The 21,778-nt window shown below is 35.7% G+C and overlaps 1 protein-coding gene across 2 annotated transcripts in view; it reads left to right on the top strand.

Moving 5' to 3' along the window:
* PDE4B (phosphodiesterase 4B) overlaps positions 1-21,778 on the top strand; it is a 237,968-nt gene that overhangs the window by 153,927 nt on the left and 62,263 nt on the right. For both annotated transcript variants that reach the window (XM_032219089.1, XM_032219090.1), the window contains one exon: positions 19,766-19,960. In XM_032219089.1, the coding sequence (XP_032074980.1) occupies positions 19,766-19,960 (195 nt within the window). The remainder of the gene's footprint in view (positions 1-19,765; positions 19,961-21,778) is intronic.

Genomic DNA, 21,778 nt, shown 5'->3' with positions numbered 1-21,778 from the left:
GCAAGTAGAATGAATAAGATAGAAGTTGAAGGAGAGTCATTAATGTGAGGTTCTGAAGGTGGATGATAAGACAAAAAAGAGGCTGTGGCCAGTCATGCATGGTATTCGGCTGGTTCTCTCCGGTTCGGGTGAACCGGTAGCGGCGGCCGCGGAAAGCTCTGGCCATGCTAACATTTGTGAACAAGTAGGGAAAGTAAGTGAATCCCATCACTAGCTGTGGCCAAGTAAAGCCAAAGACATGAAAAGAAAAAAAGGACGTCAGAATATAAAAGCTGAAGCTAAAAAAAGCAGAATACATATGTGGTTCTGGCCCACAGTAGGTCAATCTTATTCAGAGCACTAAGTATTCTCCATTTAGCCAATTGTTCTCAAGGTTATCATACCAGCCAAGTCTCTTGACCCACACTAGGGCTGCTGACTTTCCCGCAGTTGGGATTGCAGTGTCCAATAGACAGCCCATCACTCTCCTATTGAATCCATTGCTTGGCAAAACTAAGCACCGTGTTTTTTCTGAACTGTGGGAATGTAATTGCAAATAGGAATGTTTTAATTTGGAATTTTAATTCTGCAATGGAATTAATGAATGAGACAGATTTGTTTTGCCCCTATTTCCAACACAAACTAGTTGAAATATCCTCCCAGTTCCTAGATCAATTGGTCTCCCTGTGTTTTTTTAACTAATTTAGCTTCATATGATTCCAATTTTGCTGTACAATGTACCTTCAACATAATATTCAAGTTAACATCAAAACATTACTTCTCTCCAAGCATTAAATATGTCATTGTCACTCAATAACAGGGCATGGTATTCTTTTTAGGAGATAAACTCATAAAGTCTAATCTGTGTTTATTATAAACTAAGTTAAGGCTGCCAAGATAAACCTGCAAGCCAGCCATTGAGTTTTGCTGCCCGCCCTATAGAATAATTTGAAACTTTAAATATTTCTGAACAGAGAAATGAAATAATAGCCACCTGATTTTTTTTCCCAATGTCAGTTATAGGACAAAATAATAGCTTCTCCTATATTGTCCAAATTAGATTATATTTTTTACAAACCAGGCTCATTTCTAGATTTAATTAGCAGGTCATATCTCATTTTTTTATTTCATGGCATGCCAGTACTTACTTGAATTCAGTTCATAGAAATAAGGATCTGGCCATGTTCTTGTCCAATATATAGCTCAGAACTGGCTACTTTGATAGGCAGCTCTTCAAATATTAATAACCTCAACAGATAGGCTTATGAGAAAAAACATGATTTATACATATTATAATCTAAAGCTAAGTTGAACTTGATTTTTAAAATTTGATCATTTAAACTGCAAATTCCTTAAGTAGAATTTGTCTTCTAGGAAAATGAATAAGATGGTAAAATATACATTAATATTCTCAAGTATACAACTAAAAATAGAGATTTTTTCATTAAAATAGCAAAATAATTGCTAAAAATTCATTTTCAAATCTGACTGAAACTGTACAAATAAAATAAGTATGCTTACTATATAAAGTATTCACTATTTTTGTTTTGGCTCTATTAGAGGAGAGGTGTGTCTTTTCTACAAAGCTGCAAATTGAGGGCCTGAGCAGACTTCTCCGGCACTGTATGAAGGAATATATGCATCTGTTGTTTGGGAACAGTTCATAGATGTTCCTTTTATATGTTAGTGAATGTTAACGTTCTGATTAGGGTGTCACTCAAAGCATAGAACAGGAAGTTTGCTCAACCAATCAGCACACAGGGCATGCACTTCTGCACAATCTGCTGTTGGGATTTGGGAGGGGTTCGTGTCTACAGTCATCTGCAACCTCCACCTACCATCAAGCCCTTTGAAGCGAGATATGCAACAATGGCTATAGGAAGTTGTGGGCAATTCTAAATTAGCTTTAAATCTTATGAGAAGAGGGGGAAAAGTGTTATGTATAAATTAAAATTATGGCCAGAGCAGGTTGCAACTTTTTCAAAGGTAATGTAACTCATTTGATAATAATTTTATCAGATTTTGCCAAATGCTCTGAGCAATCAATTTTTCAAGAATTGCTCATCACTGTGCTACTATTGTCTTTCTAAATCTATGCAGAACAGATTATTTCTAGGGGTATACAGTTTATCTTTTAGTATAGTTTGTTTTATCAGGTTGGTTTTTTATCAAAGATCCTTGTACCTGATAAGAAAAAAACACCAGGCTGAGTACTTAGAAGATGATCTAAGGCAGTGGCATCAATCTTGATTTCATTGAGGGACACATGAGGGTTGTATTTGACCTCAGAGGGTTGGGGGTGTGGCCATGGGGACTTGGCCATGGTGGACATTTGACACAGGTTCAAGATGCATTTTTCCCCTTTGCATTCAAAACAGCTATTCCAGACAAAGGGAGATTTACTTTCTGGCACAAATATTAAAGTCATGTAGAGTCCCCAGCTGCTATGGGCTTGACTCTTTTGTATAGGAGCGGAGCATAAATGAACTGACAATTTCTCCAGATGTGCCTAAAAACTGTCTGTCCAACAGTTTATCAATCTTTGTTACTACCTCTGACACAGCCCTAGAGGAGGACTTAATATTAGTAATAATTTACCAAATTGATATACCACCCAATTCTCAATTTCCCTGGGTGGCTCACCACAATAAAAAAATACAATCAAATCAATCACAGGTAAAAGATTAAGATAAAAGATGACTTAACTCAGTGACATGAGGGGGCTCACTCTCTCTCATCAAAGACCTGGGTGAAAAGCCATATGTTTTGGCTCTTCTGAACAGCAGCCATCCAGATCTTGGAGGGTACCTAGTTCTAGTTAACAGTTGCGATTAAAAGAAGGTGAAGAAGGTGCTGCCTCCTGCAGCACTTTGCCGGCCAAAAGGGCTGCAGGGTGCCTCTGCCTCCTGCAGCATTCTGCCTCCTACTGGCCAAAACAGGGCATGGGGGTCACCTGCATCCCCCACAGCCCATTTTCAGCCTCCACAACCTCCTGCAGCACTCTGCCAGCCAAAAATGGGCTCCTGCAGCACTCTGCTGGGCGAAAATGTGCCATGGTCCCCCACAATCCATTTTTGGCCATCAGAATGCTACAGGAAGCTGAAAATGGGCCACAGGGATATGTGAGCCACTCCCATAACCCGTTTTGGCCATCAGAGAAAATGGGGAATCCAAATATATGCATTTGGGTTAAATAATCACACAAATGCCGAGCTAATGAAGTATCTTTCTAAATTTTTTGATTCTTTAAAATTGGTTGAGCTTTCTCAACATCATCTCTCATTTTAAAGATGTGCAGTTGCAATACTTTTAAGAAAGAAACATAAACTCAAGCAATGGCTTAATGAATAAAACATGACTGCATGTTCTGAATGTGCAGGAAAACAGTATGGAGCTCAAAATAATTATAGAGAAATATCTAAAACTCAAATACTATTTGCAAGTTAGGATTTAATTCTTCCAGATATTTTTTATTTCACAGTATAAAAACATAAAAAAGAAAGGGAAAAAAGCAATTTTATTTCAAAAGCTAATGTGGAAAAAATACTGGAAAACATATATAGAGTATGGATTTGTGCAAAACTACATTAATACTGGAAAACAAACAAACAAACAAACACACACACACACATTGTATTTGTGCTGATAAATAAATAAAGGGAGACTAGTATAGATCTATTTCAAGCTATTTAGCTCTCATCAGCTAGCCATACCCTTACTGGGATTGGAACCTGTGCTGTATTGCATCTAAGGCAGATGTGTTAATCATTAAGCCACAGAGTTCCTCTCCTTATCAGCTGAGCCAGGGAGAAAGGTATATATTTAAAGTCACAACCCCTGGTATGCCCAAATATGGGAGGAAGTTCACTGCTTCCATTCTCTCTCTCTCTCTCTCTCTCTCTCTCTCTCTCTCTCTCTCTCTATATATATATATATATATATATATATATATATATATATATATATATATATATATATATATATATATATATAGAGAGAGAGAGAGAGAGAGAGAGAGAGAGAGAGAGAGAATGGATTTGATTTGAAATAATCTGTTCACATCTGAATAGTTCTACAAATGAATGTCCATGTACAATTAATTCAAAAACCTGAAAAAAGGAGCATTCAGCAGAGGAGAATATCTATCTTGCACCTTTGCAAGTTCCCTTCCTCTTTGAAAAAGGAGGAGTTTTTAAAAACCTTATTCTTGGGGTGCTTGATAATTTATTTTGATTTTCTCTTGGTGCTGATTCTGAGATCACTTTGTTGTGATGATGGGTACTGCTGCTCATAATTCTGTTTTCTATTGCCTTTCAACTACTGTGAAGCTTCTGGACCTATTTCTAATTCCAATGGAATGAAGTTCATCATTATATATAATGATACTTAATACTTAGCATCATATAGTTTCACAAAGGATAAGTGGTATTTCTTGCTCCTTTCCAGGCATTCCCTGAAGCTCCGTTGTAGACAGATAATTCTTTTACTACCTCGTTGTTTAGTACTTTGGACAGCACCCAATCTTAAATGTTAAAATTGTTTCAGAAAGGTCCTTCAGAACTGGTATTTCAGCGAAGCATGACATATATGTAACACAGACACATATTCAAAGGCACTTATTTCCAGACATTTTTATGTGAAACAAGAGTATCTCTGTACAGTGGTTGTTAACTTGGAAAGGTTGTTGTTTGTAAAATACATATAATCAATGGCACAAGTAGTTTCTGAGTGTCTGCAAGAATTTGCTTGTGGTCTTCATTTTGTATTTGAAAGGAACTTAGATTATTTTGGAAAGACTGTGATACTTGCCTCAATGAAACTAAATTTATTTTACTCCAAAACAGAGTTTACCCAATATTTCCATCTTACAATGTGCAAAAATGCAAAAACAGTGCTGATCTATTATAGAATTTATTTCAAAAGGGTTGTAATAAAATAAAATAAAAATCAATGGTTTTTTTAAAAATCTCTTTAATGCTATGCTTGCTTCTAAATTAGTATTTTGTTATAAACTTGCCGTTTCCGTGGTCTCCTTCTTTTTCAAAGCCGCAGGGAGAGGAACTGTACTGGGAAAATGTTAGGATTTGGGGAGCAATCAGCCACCTTAGGCTGACTCTAATCATCTGGAGCAGGTACAGGAAGTAACAAATGCTGAAAGTCTCAATTCAAAATGACCACCCAGCCTAAGAACACCTGCCTGCTTAACTTGCTTTGAAAAAAGTCTGAGTTGAGATGCTCTGTTTAGCTTCTCGAGAAACAAAAGAGTTACAAGTTCACATCCATGCCAGCTTATACCAGTGCAATCACTAGACACTGCATCTTTTCAGGAGAAGCCACTTCAACCTCAACTCTGTGCTCTCATGTCCAGGAGTCCTGTGCACTGCTTGTACCTTGTGTATTATTTTTAATCTCAGACCATCTGACTACCATTCTGTAATGTCTAAACTCCTTGACTGCTTATGGACTACACTACTCATAAGTTCATTGTGGTTTGGGCTATGGAGAAGCATCTGGAAAAATCATTTTGTTCTCTGTAGTTCATTCCAAAGATCGTGTTTGCCCAAGATAAATACAACATATGACTCTGAAATGTAGAGCATAAAAACTTCACCACAACAATTCTGGGTTTTTGCATCGGGTGGACCATTGTATTTACTTCTATACTTAACAGCATTGCACCCAGGTAAACCAGGGAGTGACCCGAACAATCTGAGAACATGTATGTTATTTTCCATTTTTAACATCAATACCTTTTAATTATATCTTAATGTCAGTATTTTTTAACATGGTGTAAAAACTAATGTATATTGCTGGTCTTTGACCATAATAAAGATTTACTTACTTACTTGCATCGGGTGGAAATGGAAATCCATACAAAAAGCACTTTCAATTTCCACTTTGTCTTCTATCTTCATTGGAAAGATCTCGTGAAATTCTCCATAAACATTGCTATACATTTATTTTACTCATTAATATAATGAATAGTTTAAAGTCATTATTATAATTATTTTTAGAAAGTGGACACTGTAAATGAATAGCTTCATCTTGAACATCTTTATATTTAATACTCTTTCAACTTCTATCAGAATTGCAAGATTTATCAGAATTCCCAAATTGGGTTATGCTTTCTCATGTGATTCAGTCAATAAGGTTTTTAATTTCACCATTTTTCTGATCAATCCAATTTATATTACGTTTCCAGCTGAGGTTATTTTTGAGATTTCACCTACTCGTTGAGGTTATTATTTGCATGAAATATGCTTTTCTAAAAATATTGTAAATCATGTGAAGCTTTTAAAGAGATAAGGAAACTATTTTCTTTCTGCATTACTACATTCCCTTTCTGGCCTGGAATAAATTCAGGTTTTCAGAGTTCAGCTGAGGAAAGGTAATTTCTTTATCTTCTCAACTTCAGACCCCCATAATTTATTACCCTATATTAGTAATTAAAATAATGAAAAAGGGCTTCTCTGTTTATGAATTAAGAAATCAAGATATGAAGAGGCAATGTTTTAACTCAGCAGAGGACCAAGTTTGCAAATTCCCATTAGTCCTTTTCTTCCTTTTGTTTTTATCATTAAAAATCACATCAAAAAAGAAAACCAGCTTTGTGCTTTCTGAAATCGAATGGATTAATGATTGAGTTAATCCATTGGATTTAAATGATTGAGTTTGATGCAAATTGATTATCAATTTCTGTTGATTGTTAGTGGCTTTATAACATATCATGTATCTGGTGGTTATATTATTACTCTAGAAATGTTTTATCCCTTTCTTTCTTCTGCTGAACAGCTGAAAGTTGCTGAAAGTAAGCCAGCACTAATGTGGGTGGTTAACAGATTCCGTTGTTCATTTCTCTGTTAGCCAGTCTCATTATATAGCTAAGTCATGGATTGGACAGAGCCTTTGTTGTTTTTCAGATTTTGCTGTTTTGGAATAAAGATAGTCCATATCGGTTGCCAATATGATTTATATTTCATTTTTCAATTTGTTTTTGTTTTTGATATTGTAAGTATACTCTATGTATCTTTTGGCATGGAATCAGGTCATTAAGTTGGAATATGATTTCCTCTTTGGATGACAAGGTATATGATGAATGAGTTTTTCTGCCACTTCAATACTCCTTCAGTTCTTTTCTTCAACATTTTTCCTCATAAAACATTTCTTAAAATATCTCCTAAGGTCAGATTCATTTGGTGCTTTATTCCATTGGTCAGGTCTTCACTTTCAAATGGCCAAAATGATCATCTCAATTTTGGAATGTAAGCTTTCCATAGGATAGGGAGTGACAGAGAAAGGACAAAAAAATGAGATTATCCAGTGTCAGATTATTCCATATTATCCCAAATTTGGAATCAGAAGTACAACTATGAAACTGGAGAGAACTTCATTGGTATTAAGAAATGAGAGAATTTGTAAACTGTGCCCTGCTGATCATTGTTTTCACCTAAGAGGTATACATCCCCCCCAAAAAAAAAGCTTCATAGAGAACCTCAAATATTTCCCTGCAACCAGGAATTGCATCTCTGTTTCATATTAGATTGCTCTGGATATTTTTTTCTATTGAAGTATGTTTTCTCAAAAAAAAACTATGATCATTTTTCTTAGCACCTGGACAGTTAAAGTTACAGAAATATAACATGTTTTACATTATATAGTGCCTAGAAAATGTGGTGGGGTTTTTAAACCCAAGCACTTTGAATGAAAAAATATATATGAGACTTAATTAGTGCATAATTTATCTTGACACTGCATCTTATTTCTCTATTTTCTAAAATATATTGCTTAAATTTCCTTCCTTCTTTCCTTCCTTCTTCATGCATGTTAGTTACCCTACAGACAAGCAATGCTACAGAGCCACCTACTGCCTTCACTTTGATTAACAACCAAATAATGGAAAAATAACTAGCATGCTGGCTTTATTAATTTTACTTTAGCAGTAATGAACATAAGCACCAGCTGATCAATGTTATTCTGCAGTTATAGTTTAAGCTTTGGTTTCTTATGCAAGCAGTTTTATTAAATATGAGTTCTAGATGTCTAGCTTTTCAGCATTTCCTTGGATATCACTATTACCTTTTGAAAAGTGGGAGCAGTGGTTAACATTTTGTCAATATAGTACAGTATCGAATTCTAATCTATTATCCTATATTATTATCTCTTTTTCTTTGTTATTTCAACATTGCCAGAAATCAAATTTTATATCTCCCAGACAGTCCTGCTGATTCCAATTGTTTTTACTTTGTAGATCATTCCTTATTTTCTCTCCCTTGCAGCTCTTTCCCTGTAGCCCAAAAGAAGTGAATAGGAGGACACTTGACCTAAATTAATTAGCTTTAGACCAGGTATTAGCAAACTACAGGCTGACTGTGGTTTATAGGCCCTCATCTGTAGAAATAATAGGGATCTCTTAAGTGTTTAGGTCATTGTGATTTCCTGTGGCTGGATTAGTGAGCTGCTTTTCTCAAGTCAGAATTAAGACTGCCCCTTTGTCTACCATTCTATCTGCAATTATGCATAGAGCGCACACAGAGGCATTATGGAAGCAGATGGTAACTTTGCACCCATTTTGGAGTCAGGATGGAGAAAGGAAGAGAGAAAAAGGTGTTTATATTTTGTTTTTCTGCTACTAATTTCACATTGGCCTGTGTTACAACTATAAAATAACAACCATATTTATAATCATGGAGTATTATTGATGTACTGCAATCTCATCACAACAAAAAGAGCAATTTTTAAAAAAAACCAGTAGTGATTGGGAGTGGGCCATTAAGAGGATCAAAGCCTTTAAAAAATGTTCAGCCATACTGCTCACCTGATACTTCAGTTGTCCTTTTAGATTGACTGACAAGTTTTTACATGTTTAAAGTAAGCTTCACATTAATGTGCTGGAGTGATGTAGATTCAGTTGCCAAGCTAAAAAAATTTCAAAAAGTTTACAGACTGACTATCAATGAAACTTTATCATAATTCATCTTTCTCTGCCTGAGAAAAGGGACAGTTGTATATTATGATTTAGACTAGATGACCTCTGAGGTCCATTCCAATTTTATGGTTCTATGATAAATATTTAATGACAATAGAAACTATCCATATATGTACAAATGGACACAATTTAACTGTATTCTTAACAGCTGGTTAAAGATAAGATTACCAATGCATACCTGAAACTAGAAACATATCATGATGTCATAGCTGAATAACTTTGAATACCAAGGCTATCAAAATTGCAGCCCATGGACTGGATGCATCATGCCCTGGCCACGCCCACCTCCATTTTAGTGAAGGAGGGCGAAAGTCATGATACATCACGTGACAACAATGTGATGACGTGAGTTTGACACCCCTGTTGTGTACTGTTTGAATAACATGATCTGATCAACATTTATAAAATGCAAATGACTGAAAATGACATATTCTCTAGAGTGAATCATCTGTTGAAGGTGTAGTTTTGATAGATCAATGATTAAGGCATAAGGTAGGGATATAATAGAACTGCAGCTGGAAGCATTCACTCAAGCAACCAAGAATTTCAAGGCAAACTATCTGAATGCTTAAGGCCAGCTATGGCTGAGAAGTGTTATTTCAGTAGATGTCACTACATTACTTGGTATCTGCTTGTTTCATTCTTGTCAATATAGCATTGGTTTCCTGTTGATCTTAAAATGTTTTTCTACTTGTTACTTTTCAGCTGACTTTTTCACTTAAAATTTCAAAATACATGACAGTTTTCAACCCCAGCCTAGGGCTGATGTTTTATTATTCATCTAGGGCTCTCTTTTTTTGGTGGTCTATGAGATTATTTCAGTCTGGGCTGTCTGCTTGGTTTAATGGTTTTATTTTTTGTTATGGTTTTTCTAGTTTTGTAGACCATCCTTTGGAGTTGGGCATCTGAAAAATTCAAAGCAAAATGGAAATAAATATCGACATCAACTTGATTCCGTTACACGTGGTTCTTTACCTGTGTCCTTATGATGAACAGATAGACGGGAGGCGGCAAGACAGAAAAGAGCAGTGTGCATTTATAAAAGCTGCAGCAATTCCTTTATTCTTATTTATTAGATTTTTATTCTGCCTTTATAAGTAACTCAAAGCAGCACATATACATCATTCTCCTTCCTCCTTCTGTATTCCTCACAACAACAACTCTGTGAGGTAGGCTGGGCTGAGAGAGAATGACTGGCCCAAAGTCACCCAGCTGGCTTTCATGTGTAACACAGGACTGGAATTCACAGGCTCCTGGTTTCCAGGCTTTAGATTTTTCTATTTGTCTCGTTCCTTAATTGGCTGCAAAAGCTAAGACTTTTGTAATTATTGTTCAAATCCAAACTGCCCTGCCAATGGATGTCAGATACGTAATAGCATTAACAACATACAGTATTTCTCCAAAAGGGCAATAGTAGAGATAAAAAGGAGGGTAAACCTAACCGCCCCAAAATGAAAAAACACTCTGGGTTAAGAAAGAATGCTGCTTCTAATCAACTTACAATTGAAAACTTTCTACCTGTCAATACCTGTGTAGGTGAGTCAAATTCTTGTTTCACCAGCCAGCACTTTGTTATATTGGGAAAGCAAGGAACTTACACTCCTCCAGGAAAGGGAGCAGTTTGAGACCGCAAAAGAAAAAAAGATCTGAACACCACCACCCCTGCACCGAAGCTGATGTGGAGCTGCTAACTATGATCTGTCTGTTAACATCTCAGATGGTAATCTCAATCTGTGACAAGCTGCTGACAGCTAGTAACAAGATGAATGAGCTAAAATGTCTTCTGGACCAGTGACTCTTGGACCAGAGAACCTGGTCACATGAAGACCAAGACTGGCTGAGAGCACTAAGACCCAGCTATATGAGAAGGGTGGGGGTGGGGGGCTGAGAATCAATGCTGCTATTGATCAATCCCTTGACATTTAAGTTTTCACTTTTACCAGCTCAAACAATGCATGGTTCTTACAACCACACAGGCTCAGGATTTTGATTGCTAATAACCAAATTAATGTTGGCAAATGTCAGACAAAGAAGGCTGCAATGCACTCCATCTCATAGATTCTTCACTGCCCAATGCTCCAATGGAATTTATTAGATTAGGACTGGCTCGCCTCTTCAGCCCCCAATATATTAGATTAATGCTTTAACATTAAATCCACCCTCTATGCTTTCGTATTAATCCAAATTAAGGACTTTCTGAACAAATTTGAAATAATCCCCATTACAGTTTTTAAAGACACCTCTTTCCACTATTAAAGCATGAGAATCAGACTCCAACAAGTGGAGTTGGTAAAGAAGCGAGCTCACAAAACTTCAGCACTGACTCCTGGTAACTGAGAAGGAAGATTGATTAGCTGGACTGCAGTCACTCTCTTTTTTTACTCAGAAGGCAGATGAGGTACCTATTCCCTCTATATTTAAGAATGAACTCATTTCCCACTTAAATGAAGTCCAAAGCTCTTCAATGTCTTCCACGTCCTCACCAAGGACCCTTTTGACCTGACTCCTGGCAGAGAAGTTCAGCCAATTGATTTATTCATCTCTGGGACTTAGTCTTACATAAACAAAAATTCAGTTCTTTACACCCAGCCAGATACCTCAGTTGCATAAGAACCCATAAATTTGAAGGACTTTGTTCTTGGCTACATTCAATACCTACACAACAGCAGTTATTGGAAGGGACATCCTAGAACATCCCTTTTGAGTAGAGATTTGTGTTCATGCAGTGAAGAATATTGCTCCCTCTATGCTGATGTGTACCGGAAGTTAGTAATTCAACCATGACCAACCATCCGGTCCACACAGATTCTTTCTAATTTAAATTTCTACTATTAGTCTATCTCGGTGGTTCTCTATCTCAGTGGTTTGCAGACCCCTGGGGAGCTGCAATGTCATCACAGGGGGATTGTGGAGGCTTAAAGAAATGATAAGATTTAAATCTTAAGTCTTCAGGGTCCATGGCCATGATCCATCACCACAAAAGGCATTTAAAGGGGGTCCATGGTGAAGAAAAGGTTGAGAATATATATATATCAAATTGATCATTTTACTATTCTATTATGCTAAATAATCATTTCCTTATGTAAATTGTGTGATACTTTATATGTTAATTTTTGTACCCTAAATGCTTAAACCTTAACTTACAATTTTGCACGTATTGTTATATGGTTTAATAGCATTTTTTTTACCCTAGTCAAAATAAAATGACTAAGATAAACATTTTTATGTGCAACTTCATTTGCTCATATTTACTCAGTTATAACTGTTATTATCCATTCTCTTAAACTCTCTTAATTATTTATTATAGATAGTCTGTGTGAGAAAGTTATGCAGCTATATCTCCCTGTATTTTAAAGTTCACAATTGTGGATCTCCCTGCCACATCATTTAATAAAGTTCCCACACACAATGCACTGTGAAGCAATATTGATTCAGTTATAAAAACCCTATTAATAGCAATATTTCTAACATATTCTTAAGGAATACAATCAATAAAATGCATGTAAGTGAGTAATAATAACTCACAAATAAGCAACAAATAAAATGTTGCTATGGTCAATAAAACTTACGTGGCTGGATAGACCTATCATGTTTCAACTTTTCTTTTGTTTGCTTTCAGTTACTGTAAACCTCTAAAAATCTGAGTGGAGTGGGTATAGTTGAGATGGATGGATGAATGAATGAATGCTTGGGTTACAAAACTCCAAAATTAAAGTTTTCTCTACTTCTTAGCTGCTTCTTTGTACTTGTCTAAATTTTTGTAGGTCAGACATAGTAAACCTATGGTAATAATTATGTCTTAATTTGGCAATGAAATAAAACCAAGCAAACTGCTGTTAAGAACATATTTCAAAATAAATTTGCCCAAAGTAAAGTAGTAGCTCAGTTTCCCTCACTTCGATATGGCACTAATTCCGAATCAATTGGTCAACAGATTTTTTTCCTCTAAAGGGCCTGCTCAGGGATTATCTTTCTAAGCAAGGAGCTGTATCCATATTTTGTAATTGTTTACGCACTCATATATTGCTCACTTCCAAGGACTCAGAAAAGTTTGCAAACAAATAAAATACAGTTTAAAAAATAAAATAAAGCAATAAACTAACAAAAATAAAACAAAACAATAAGCCAGCAATAGTTCTACAAGTCATTCCGTATCATTGGAAGAATGTAGTTTTCAAAAACCTTAAAGATAACCAGAGTGGAGTCTATAATATGGGCCTTCAATTCAGGAATGAGGGGCCATATTATACATAGGACATATAGACCTAGGACAAGTCTCTATGTCCCTACTTTTCTCTCCTCCTGAAGAGTGACAATTTTAAGTAGCTCCTCAAGGGATGTATGCATGAGCATTGAGCTAAATTTGGGTAGGAAAAGAGATGTTAAGTCTCATGGTGCCAAGATAAGTAAGACTTCAATAGGTGATGTCCTTCATTTTGAACTGGTCCTGGAAATTATTAGCAGCTAATGCAGCAACCAAAAAAAGGCGTAACACAACTAAACCCAATCCTCCCAATTGGTAGTCAAGCCAATTGGACCAATTGCAGTTTTCAAGGGCACATTACATGTGTAGCAGGGGTGGGTTCTAGCCAGTGTAATTGCTGGTTTGCTCATGTGCTCGCTTCGCACACACGCACTGGATGTGTGCAGTTCATTAGAAATTGTTCTGCACATGCGCAGAACTCCAAAACAAGATGGCGGCGGTTCAGAGACATGGTCAGCCTGGGTCACTGCCGGTTCTATAACCCAGGCCGGCTTACCACTACCGGTTCGGCCAAACTGGTAGGAACCCATCTATGAAGTGTAGCACATTACAAGTATAAGGTGATCATCATGTGAATTGCAATTCATGATGTTTTTGCAAACCAAGAAATGCCTGGCACTCACCTGCTGTTTTGAGTATGAACTATGAGTCAAGAAGGACACTGATCTGCACCTTTTAAACAAAGGAATAGTATGAATCCAGATTCATCACTTCTGAACACCAATTCCATCATGGAAATTTAATCTAAGCAAATTTCAACCAACTAGCCCAGAGGTGTCAAACTTGCATCATCATGGCGTTGTCACGTGATGTATCTGTTGCAGCTCCGGCCCTCTGGAACGAGCTCCCTGTTGAGATCCGGATCCTTACTACCCTCCCAGCCTTCTGCAAAGCCACCAAGTCCTGGCTGTTCCAGCAGACTGGGGGAGCTGAAAAGCATCTACCTCCATAGAAATTGTGAATGTTGGTTTTGTTTTTAATATGTTGTCTTTGTCTTGTTCCCCCCTTTCCCTTGTCTTTTGTGAGCCGCCCGGAGTCCTCCGGGAGTGGGTGGCATACAAGACAAATAAATAATAATAATAACAACAACAACAACAACAACTTTCCCCCCCTTCGCTAAACCGGATGTGGGCATGGCTAGTGTGTGACACATCTGGCCCGTGGGCAGTGGTTTGACATCCTTGATCTAGCACCTCATAGGCTCCAGATGTTGAGCCAGAAAATTTCACAGCATCTTCAGTCCAGGCTAGAATGATATATGATTGAGCATCGTCATCATGATACATTCTTTGTTTTCTGAAATCACATCTACATATCCCTTTTATTTTGTACCTATCAGGTTGAATCTCTCCCCCCCCCCATATTCTTTCTCTAATACTAGGTTTATAAAATAACTTTATTTTCTTTCATAATGAAGAGAAAGTAGTATTTTTATTAGAAAAATGATCACAAATATCTAGCCAGGGATCAGAATAACTTGATGGATGACTTAAAAGATGGAAATGTTTACCTGAATGATAATGGAAATTATCACTTGGAAAATATGGCTGAGTTCATTGTAATTGGAATGACTCTAATGAAAGCTTGGTCAATTATTACTTACTATTTCAAGTGAAGAAGGAACTGTAACAATAGCTGAGATTGGCCATAAAAATACATTATTCAAATTGTTATCTGTCATTTCAATACATTCTTTCTGAGACTTGAAAGAGGAAAATAATTCCAAACAAATGCATTGGGATTAATAAAATGTACAATATGGCTGTATGTTTATGTTCAAAACAAAAAGGAAAACAATTTGTTTTGTACTAATCAAATTATTTGCCATACAACTTAATCTCTTCCAAAATAAATGTTTGTGGAAGCTTCAAAGACTCTTTTTAAGTACTCTGAAGTTCTTTCAAAATTGGCTATTAAGAATTATAACAAAAACCATAAGGAGTTTTGTGCTCATACTGTGTGGTCATATATAAAGATAAATTTTCCCATACCCTCTACAAATAATATTACTACAGAATTGGCTGCAACGAGAGCAGTGTAACAGAAAAGCTAAGTGGGTTGATGTAGCATATGAATCTTATGTATGTATGTATGTATGTATGTATGTATGTATGTATGTATGTATGTAATAGAAACTTTAGCTTTAAATAACCATACCTCTACTTATAGAAAAACTGAAGCTGGATATATCATAAGCTTTATTAGAAAATCATGGATATAAGCCCTCATACTCAAGAGGATTACTAAAATTCTGGAGAGAAAGCTAAATAATGAATAATTTTTCACACTTTCTACTGCCATAAGGATTACAGTGAAACCCAGTTTCTGCCCTATATCTCAAGAAATGTTATGGAGATAGTTTTGGAAAAACTTCATTCTCTAACATTTCTTGGGAGATGAAGTGGAAGCTAAGTTCAGAGTTCTGCAGCTGTGAAAACATTCTCTGTTGGGCTCAAATTAGATTTCAGATGTCATTCACCCATTCTCTGAACAAAGTAGATTCAGATTTCTCTTGCTAGGAATGAATTTTGTGAAGATTGATATGAAATTCAGTTGAGGTTCTTAAAATATTATAATTATAGTAATTAAACGTGAATAATTGTTAGAATTAATCATCTGCAAGCATTATCATATAGTTGAAATTTTGTAACTTAATGTGATGTTGAATGAAGAGTAATGGCCAGCAAAGAACAACTAAATTTGAAACCGGCAAAACCAGCTATGTAAAGAAGCATCATTGACAAGAGAATAAATAAATAAGCAAACAAACACACCTTCTCAGACCTTATTATATAAGCAGCAAAAAGAGAGATGTTATTAAGAAGTCAAGCATTAGCAATTTCAGTTCAGCTCAGAGCCATTGTTATTATTTAAATTCCTAGTTTGAATCTGATTTTGATATTGAATAAGTATAATCCTGGGTGTAAGGAGGAAGGGAGACAATTGACATGTATGTGTCTGACACAGATTATATAATTCATGACCTTTGTGAGTTGACTTTACATTACATGTGGAATCATTGTGGAGTACCTTGATGTTTACAAGAGAAAAAAAGAAAATAGAATCCTTATCTCTTGAGTGTAAGGATTTATTACATTACTCCAGAACATCTGTTTTATATAGTGTGTTTTGAATGCATGAATGCATGATGTATAATAGCTGTTTTTCCTGTTTTGATAAATCTGCTGAATTCTTAAATTGTTCAGATTACCAGAATTTAGCTACTCATCGCCATGTTGAATAATCAGTGACAAATGTAGTGCTCACAACAAACTCATTGGAACGATTTCCAAGTAATCAACGGTACTCCAGATGAACTGTAACTCCAAACATCTCCAGCTGCACAGATGCTGGGAATCATAACTCAGCACCATCTGGAATGTGACAGCTTTTGCACTGTATCTCTGTTCTAAGTGAGTGCTGAGCTGAGTTAATAACATTGTTAGTGTATGTCAGCCTTCCTATGCTGGTACCCTCCAGATGTTTTTCTACTTCAGTGACCAGAAGCTGTCAAAATAGCAAACTTTTAATACATGATTTAGCGGCTATTTTGTTCTTGTTCTGTATTTTTAGAGGTATCAGAAAAGTTTCTTTTTCTCAGTGGTTTACGGGCATCTAATGCTTTTCCATTAATGTAGAGCATGAGTGACAAACTCGCCATGTCACATTGCTGTCATGTGACATATCACAACATTTTCCCTTTGCAGAGCTGGGGTGGGTGTGGCCTGTGTGGGTTGCATCTGGCCCACAGGCCGCCAGTTTGACACCCCTGATGTAGAGTCAATCAGCCATAAATGAAATTCGGTTTCATTATGATGGATATGTTTAATGTCAAAAATTTGCACAGCATTGACTAAATCATGGACACTGAAAAAGATTATAGTTCAGTGAACATTATATATTCTGTGCATGTAAGACCTTAAATTTTAATTTCAGGATCTGAAAACACCATAGGTGATTTATAAAACTTTTGTTAATATGAGAGAAATCTAAGATAGTATTGAGGACAGAATGATGGACTTGATCCAAAGACATGTGATCTGATTTCTGCTAATTTTTTTTACATATTTATAATGCTATAAGGCCAGACTAATATAATTAGTTTGCAAGCTAGATGTCCTAATGTCGACTCTTGGGAGTTGCCCAGAAAAAAAACTGCACATCATCTTGTTCTTTTCTCTTGCAAATTTCTGGGGGCATTCTAGTAACCTTTTTGATCCAGTCAATCCATCTTGTCCATTTTCTTCTACTTCCATCATAGAGTAATCCATTTTTCTAATCCATTGTCTGGTTACACTACATGTTCAAAGAATTTTTAGGTTTGTTCATTGTGCCAAGGCAGCAAGTCAGACTTTATTTGGATGAGAATTGATTGATTAGTTCTTCTTACAGTTTATATTCCTGTCCAAATCTGTAATTCAGAGGAATCTATTTTCTTTGTCTTTCATGTTCAGGGCCTTTCACAAGCACACATTAATTCTTAAAGGACCAAATTATCCTTGTATAAATTATATTTTAACGCATCTATGGCCAAATTTTCTATAGAAAATTTAACTCAGGAGGGGTGGAAGTAAAGATGAGAAATTAGAGAAAGGAGGATAACTATGCAAATGCTGTATTACTGAGTGGAGTGAAGCAGCTGCTCCACTGCATTGCATAGAAACTATTTTGGAATAGTTTCAAAGAAAGGCTACACTTGAGTCAACAAAGTAGGAATTCTTTCAAAGATCTGGAAGGTCCTACTGATTTGCATTGTATTTGACTCAGAGCAGGAAGGATATGAGTATGAGAGGCATATATTTAGGTAATGTTCTGTATTCTAAATCTACACTGCAGGGAGTATTTCATTCTCTAGGTGAGAACTGATGAAACTACTTCATAAATAAAATCCTTCCTATAAAAGAAATAGGTTGGAAAGAGGATTCATGATTCATTTTGTTTCAAAATTCCTTAGCTATCATTATATACAATTTGTAAGAGAAGATAGTAAATACTATATATTGTTCAGTTGGGCAATTTATCTGCAGAAATATATATTTTTTAATTGCTAGACTTAACAGTGAATGGAAGAAAGCTGATGAGCCATATGTTTGCTATTGCAATTATAAAAGCTGCCAGAGGTTATTCTTGATGATAAAATCTATGAAATATAAAACCTGAATTACTTAATTATTGATAATTTTTCAGACTTGCAAGATTGATGTCAGCTTTGCAAGGCAGTCCAGACAAGAAGCACACCTAGCGTACTAAATCTATCTGTACTATAAGATTAATGGAACGTAATTCTCTTTCTTTCCTCCCACTTTAGTCCAAGAAACTAGAGGTGGTTCCTTCTGAGACTTTTGCCATTCCCCCCCCCCACACACACACATTTCTTTTGCAAACTCAGTTCATTTTTGTCCAATCTGGCGCTCTTCTCCTGTCTTCCAAAATCATTTCCACAAACCATTAGAGTAAGATCAGATGGAGAAAAACTGAAAAGAATAGAGTTGTTTAACTACAATACTTTTTGTACAACCACTTTGTTATTACAGATTCCGTTCTTTCAATAACTTCTTCCTTATAAGATTTCTGAGGAAAATAAATCAAGTTTTCTGGTATATCTGTTAATCTTTACATGGATTATATTCTGCCATGACCTACATGATGAAAGGTTTTGACTGTTGTCAGTGAAGCAAATATGAATCTCCTTTTATTCTCTTCCTTTTTTGTTATCCATTTTATATTAACTACCTGATTTCAGGACTCTGCCTTTTCAGAAATGTCCCTGTTCCTCTGGCTTGTCTTTCTACATCTATGGATCAATCTTTGTAAAATTTTAAACAAATATTTTCTGGTTTAAGAAATGAATGGTTTTTTTTTCTATTTGCACCACTTTTTTCAGTATAAGTACATATACTGATCCCCCCCCCAAATTTCTAGCCATATAGTTTTGTTCCATATTGTAGACAAAGAACTGGTTGCACTTTATGGGATTGTTTATAAATATCCTATAATGCCTCAGTAACTTTAAATTACTTGAAATCGGGGTTCTTATAGATAAGTGCCAAAAATAGACATGCTTTTATTTTTTTAACAACTGTTTTAGGAAATAAATTTTCAAGTCCATAGTTTTCTTTGTACTGTAGATCTCTATAATACTAATTGCTATCTCATTTCTCCCCCCCCAACACACAATTATAATCAATACTTTTAAGGGATACTCAAAAGTGACATTAATTTCATAAATAGATGCTTGTATTTCTCAGTATCTCTTAGGATCCTAAGAACTATGCTTGGAAAATGGATTCTGGGAATCATTAAAGATTCAAGATACTGGCAAACAAAAACTAAACAATAGCAAATGCCTTTAAGAATATAAAGGCAGTCAGCTTTCAAAAATATTATTCTGATTATGTGTTTGCCTACTGTTTTCCAGTTGTGATAAGCGGGAATTAATGATATTGTAATTTTTAACTTTGAAAATATAAAATGAAGTCATAATTAAGATGATAAATATGCAATGTTGGTCATATTCATGAATTTCTTGTTCACAGCTTTGATGTCGAAAATGGCCCTTCACCTGGTCGTAGCCCACTTGATCCTCAGGCCGGCTCTTCTTCAGGGCTTGTGCTTCACACCACATTTCCAGGGCACAGCCAGCGTAGAGAATCATTTCTTTATCGATCAGACAGTGACTATGACCTGTCACCAAAGACCATGTCACGGAATTCTTCTGTTCCAAGTGAACAGTAAGTAGATCTATTATATCCTAGAATTTCTATTGAGCAGACTGTAATTATAATTTCAACAGATCTGAAGGCAACAAATTGGAAAAGGTTGATCTAGAATAATCCTGGGGCCACTTCTTAAAGGAAGAATTTTCTCAGAAAAGTGAAACCAGTTTTCAAGCTGATAATATCAAAAAAGTATTTGTGTCTAATCATCATGTGGGTGGTTGTTGCTATCAGCTCCATGATATCATCATCAGGGAAACAGCAGCAACCTCTTTCTAGTAAAAAATTCAGTACCTCCATATCATCAGGTCTGAAGCGTAACAACAGAGGGAACAGAATATGCCAACTTGAAAAAGAAAAGAAAAATGTTTGAATATTCTGTGGAATCCAAGGGAACATTCTCCTTCTGCTTGCCAAAACCACAACCCTATAAAGAATGAGTTTTTAGTGATCATCAGGACTTGGGAGAACAAGGAGTGGAATGATTGGGAAGCTGGAATTCTGGACAACTTAGAAACTAAGTATATAGAGCAACATTCTGTTGCACTCTTAACTTCTGGAACAACAGTGGTAATGGTGGGCTTGAATAATCACAATTTACATGAGGAACACCTGTTTATTTTTATTTCTTGCATACTTATTATCTAATTTTCCATATTGAAAATCCAGACAAATTGTCTGTGTTTAAACAGCATTAAAAGCAGGGTATGTCAACAAAAGCCAGGAAATCCAAAGCTGGCCTTTTCTCATAATGTTATGCCCTTTTTCCAAATGAGAGTTAGTATATAAACCTAACTGGAATTTCCTAGTCTTTATTGCCTTACATTACAAGAAAAAAATGATAATGTCTGCTTGGATTTATTTCATTTCTTTGGATATACATTCTGATTAGAGAACCATTTAGATTAGCAGCAATTATTTATGGCCAAATAAAATAGAAAACTACCAGAGTGATTTTTGGAAAAAAAAGTTTTTTAACAAGGCTATTGTTATTCAAAAAGTTTGTGCCACGTGATTACTGGATCTTCTCATTTCATATTGCATTCATTGTAATTCTTCGTGCAATATCATCAATGCATGATTCAGTTAGGTGTTTTATTTTTCAATGGCTTGTTATACAGACCAATATTGGTATGAACTGAGAGGAACAACTTGCCTAAGGTCACCCAGGTGGCTTATGTGCCTATAGGGAGTTTGAGCCTGGGTTTAGACTATCACTTTATTATAATAATATATTTTTTAAAAAGTAAAAAGCATTTCAAATCAGCAACATATATTAAAATGATTCACTGGACTCACTTTGTAATTAAGTAGGACATTTAGACAGAAAATATTTCAATATTAAAGGCAAACAATTCCAAAACTTCATGGTTTAACTTGATATACAATTTATCCATACATTTTAAATATTAGGATTGTGCATGCTTAAAAATAATTTGCAAGGGATACTTTAAAATGGACAGAAATTGCATTTGCCCAAAACCAAGAATGACATGTGGCAATCTTTCCAAGCTGAGTTCTTTATTGCTATAGACAAAATCTTGCAAACTCTACTATCTGCATCTACAATATAGTCTGTAAACTATCAGGAAGGGGCTGTTTCAACCACTTTCTCTCACACATAAAATCTGGGCTGAGGTGAGTTGCCTCTTCCTCTTCCTTCTGTGGAAATCACCCCTTCCTCCTGGGAATCAAGTTCCTCACTATCTTCCATCATAGAACCCCACATCTCTTTAAGGCAGCTATGTTTTTTTCAGACCTCAAACAAGCTTGAATAAAGACATGGCTGCTTTAAGGACCCAGTTGAAAGAGGTAGCTGCTATAATCAATAAA

The sequence above is a fragment of the Thamnophis elegans genome, chromosome 5, assembly GCF_009769535.1.
Source record: "Thamnophis elegans isolate rThaEle1 chromosome 5, rThaEle1.pri, whole genome shotgun sequence".
Classification (NCBI taxonomy): Eukaryota; Metazoa; Chordata; class Lepidosauria; order Squamata; family Colubridae; genus Thamnophis; species Thamnophis elegans.
This window is presented reverse-complemented; position numbering and strand designations above follow the sequence as displayed.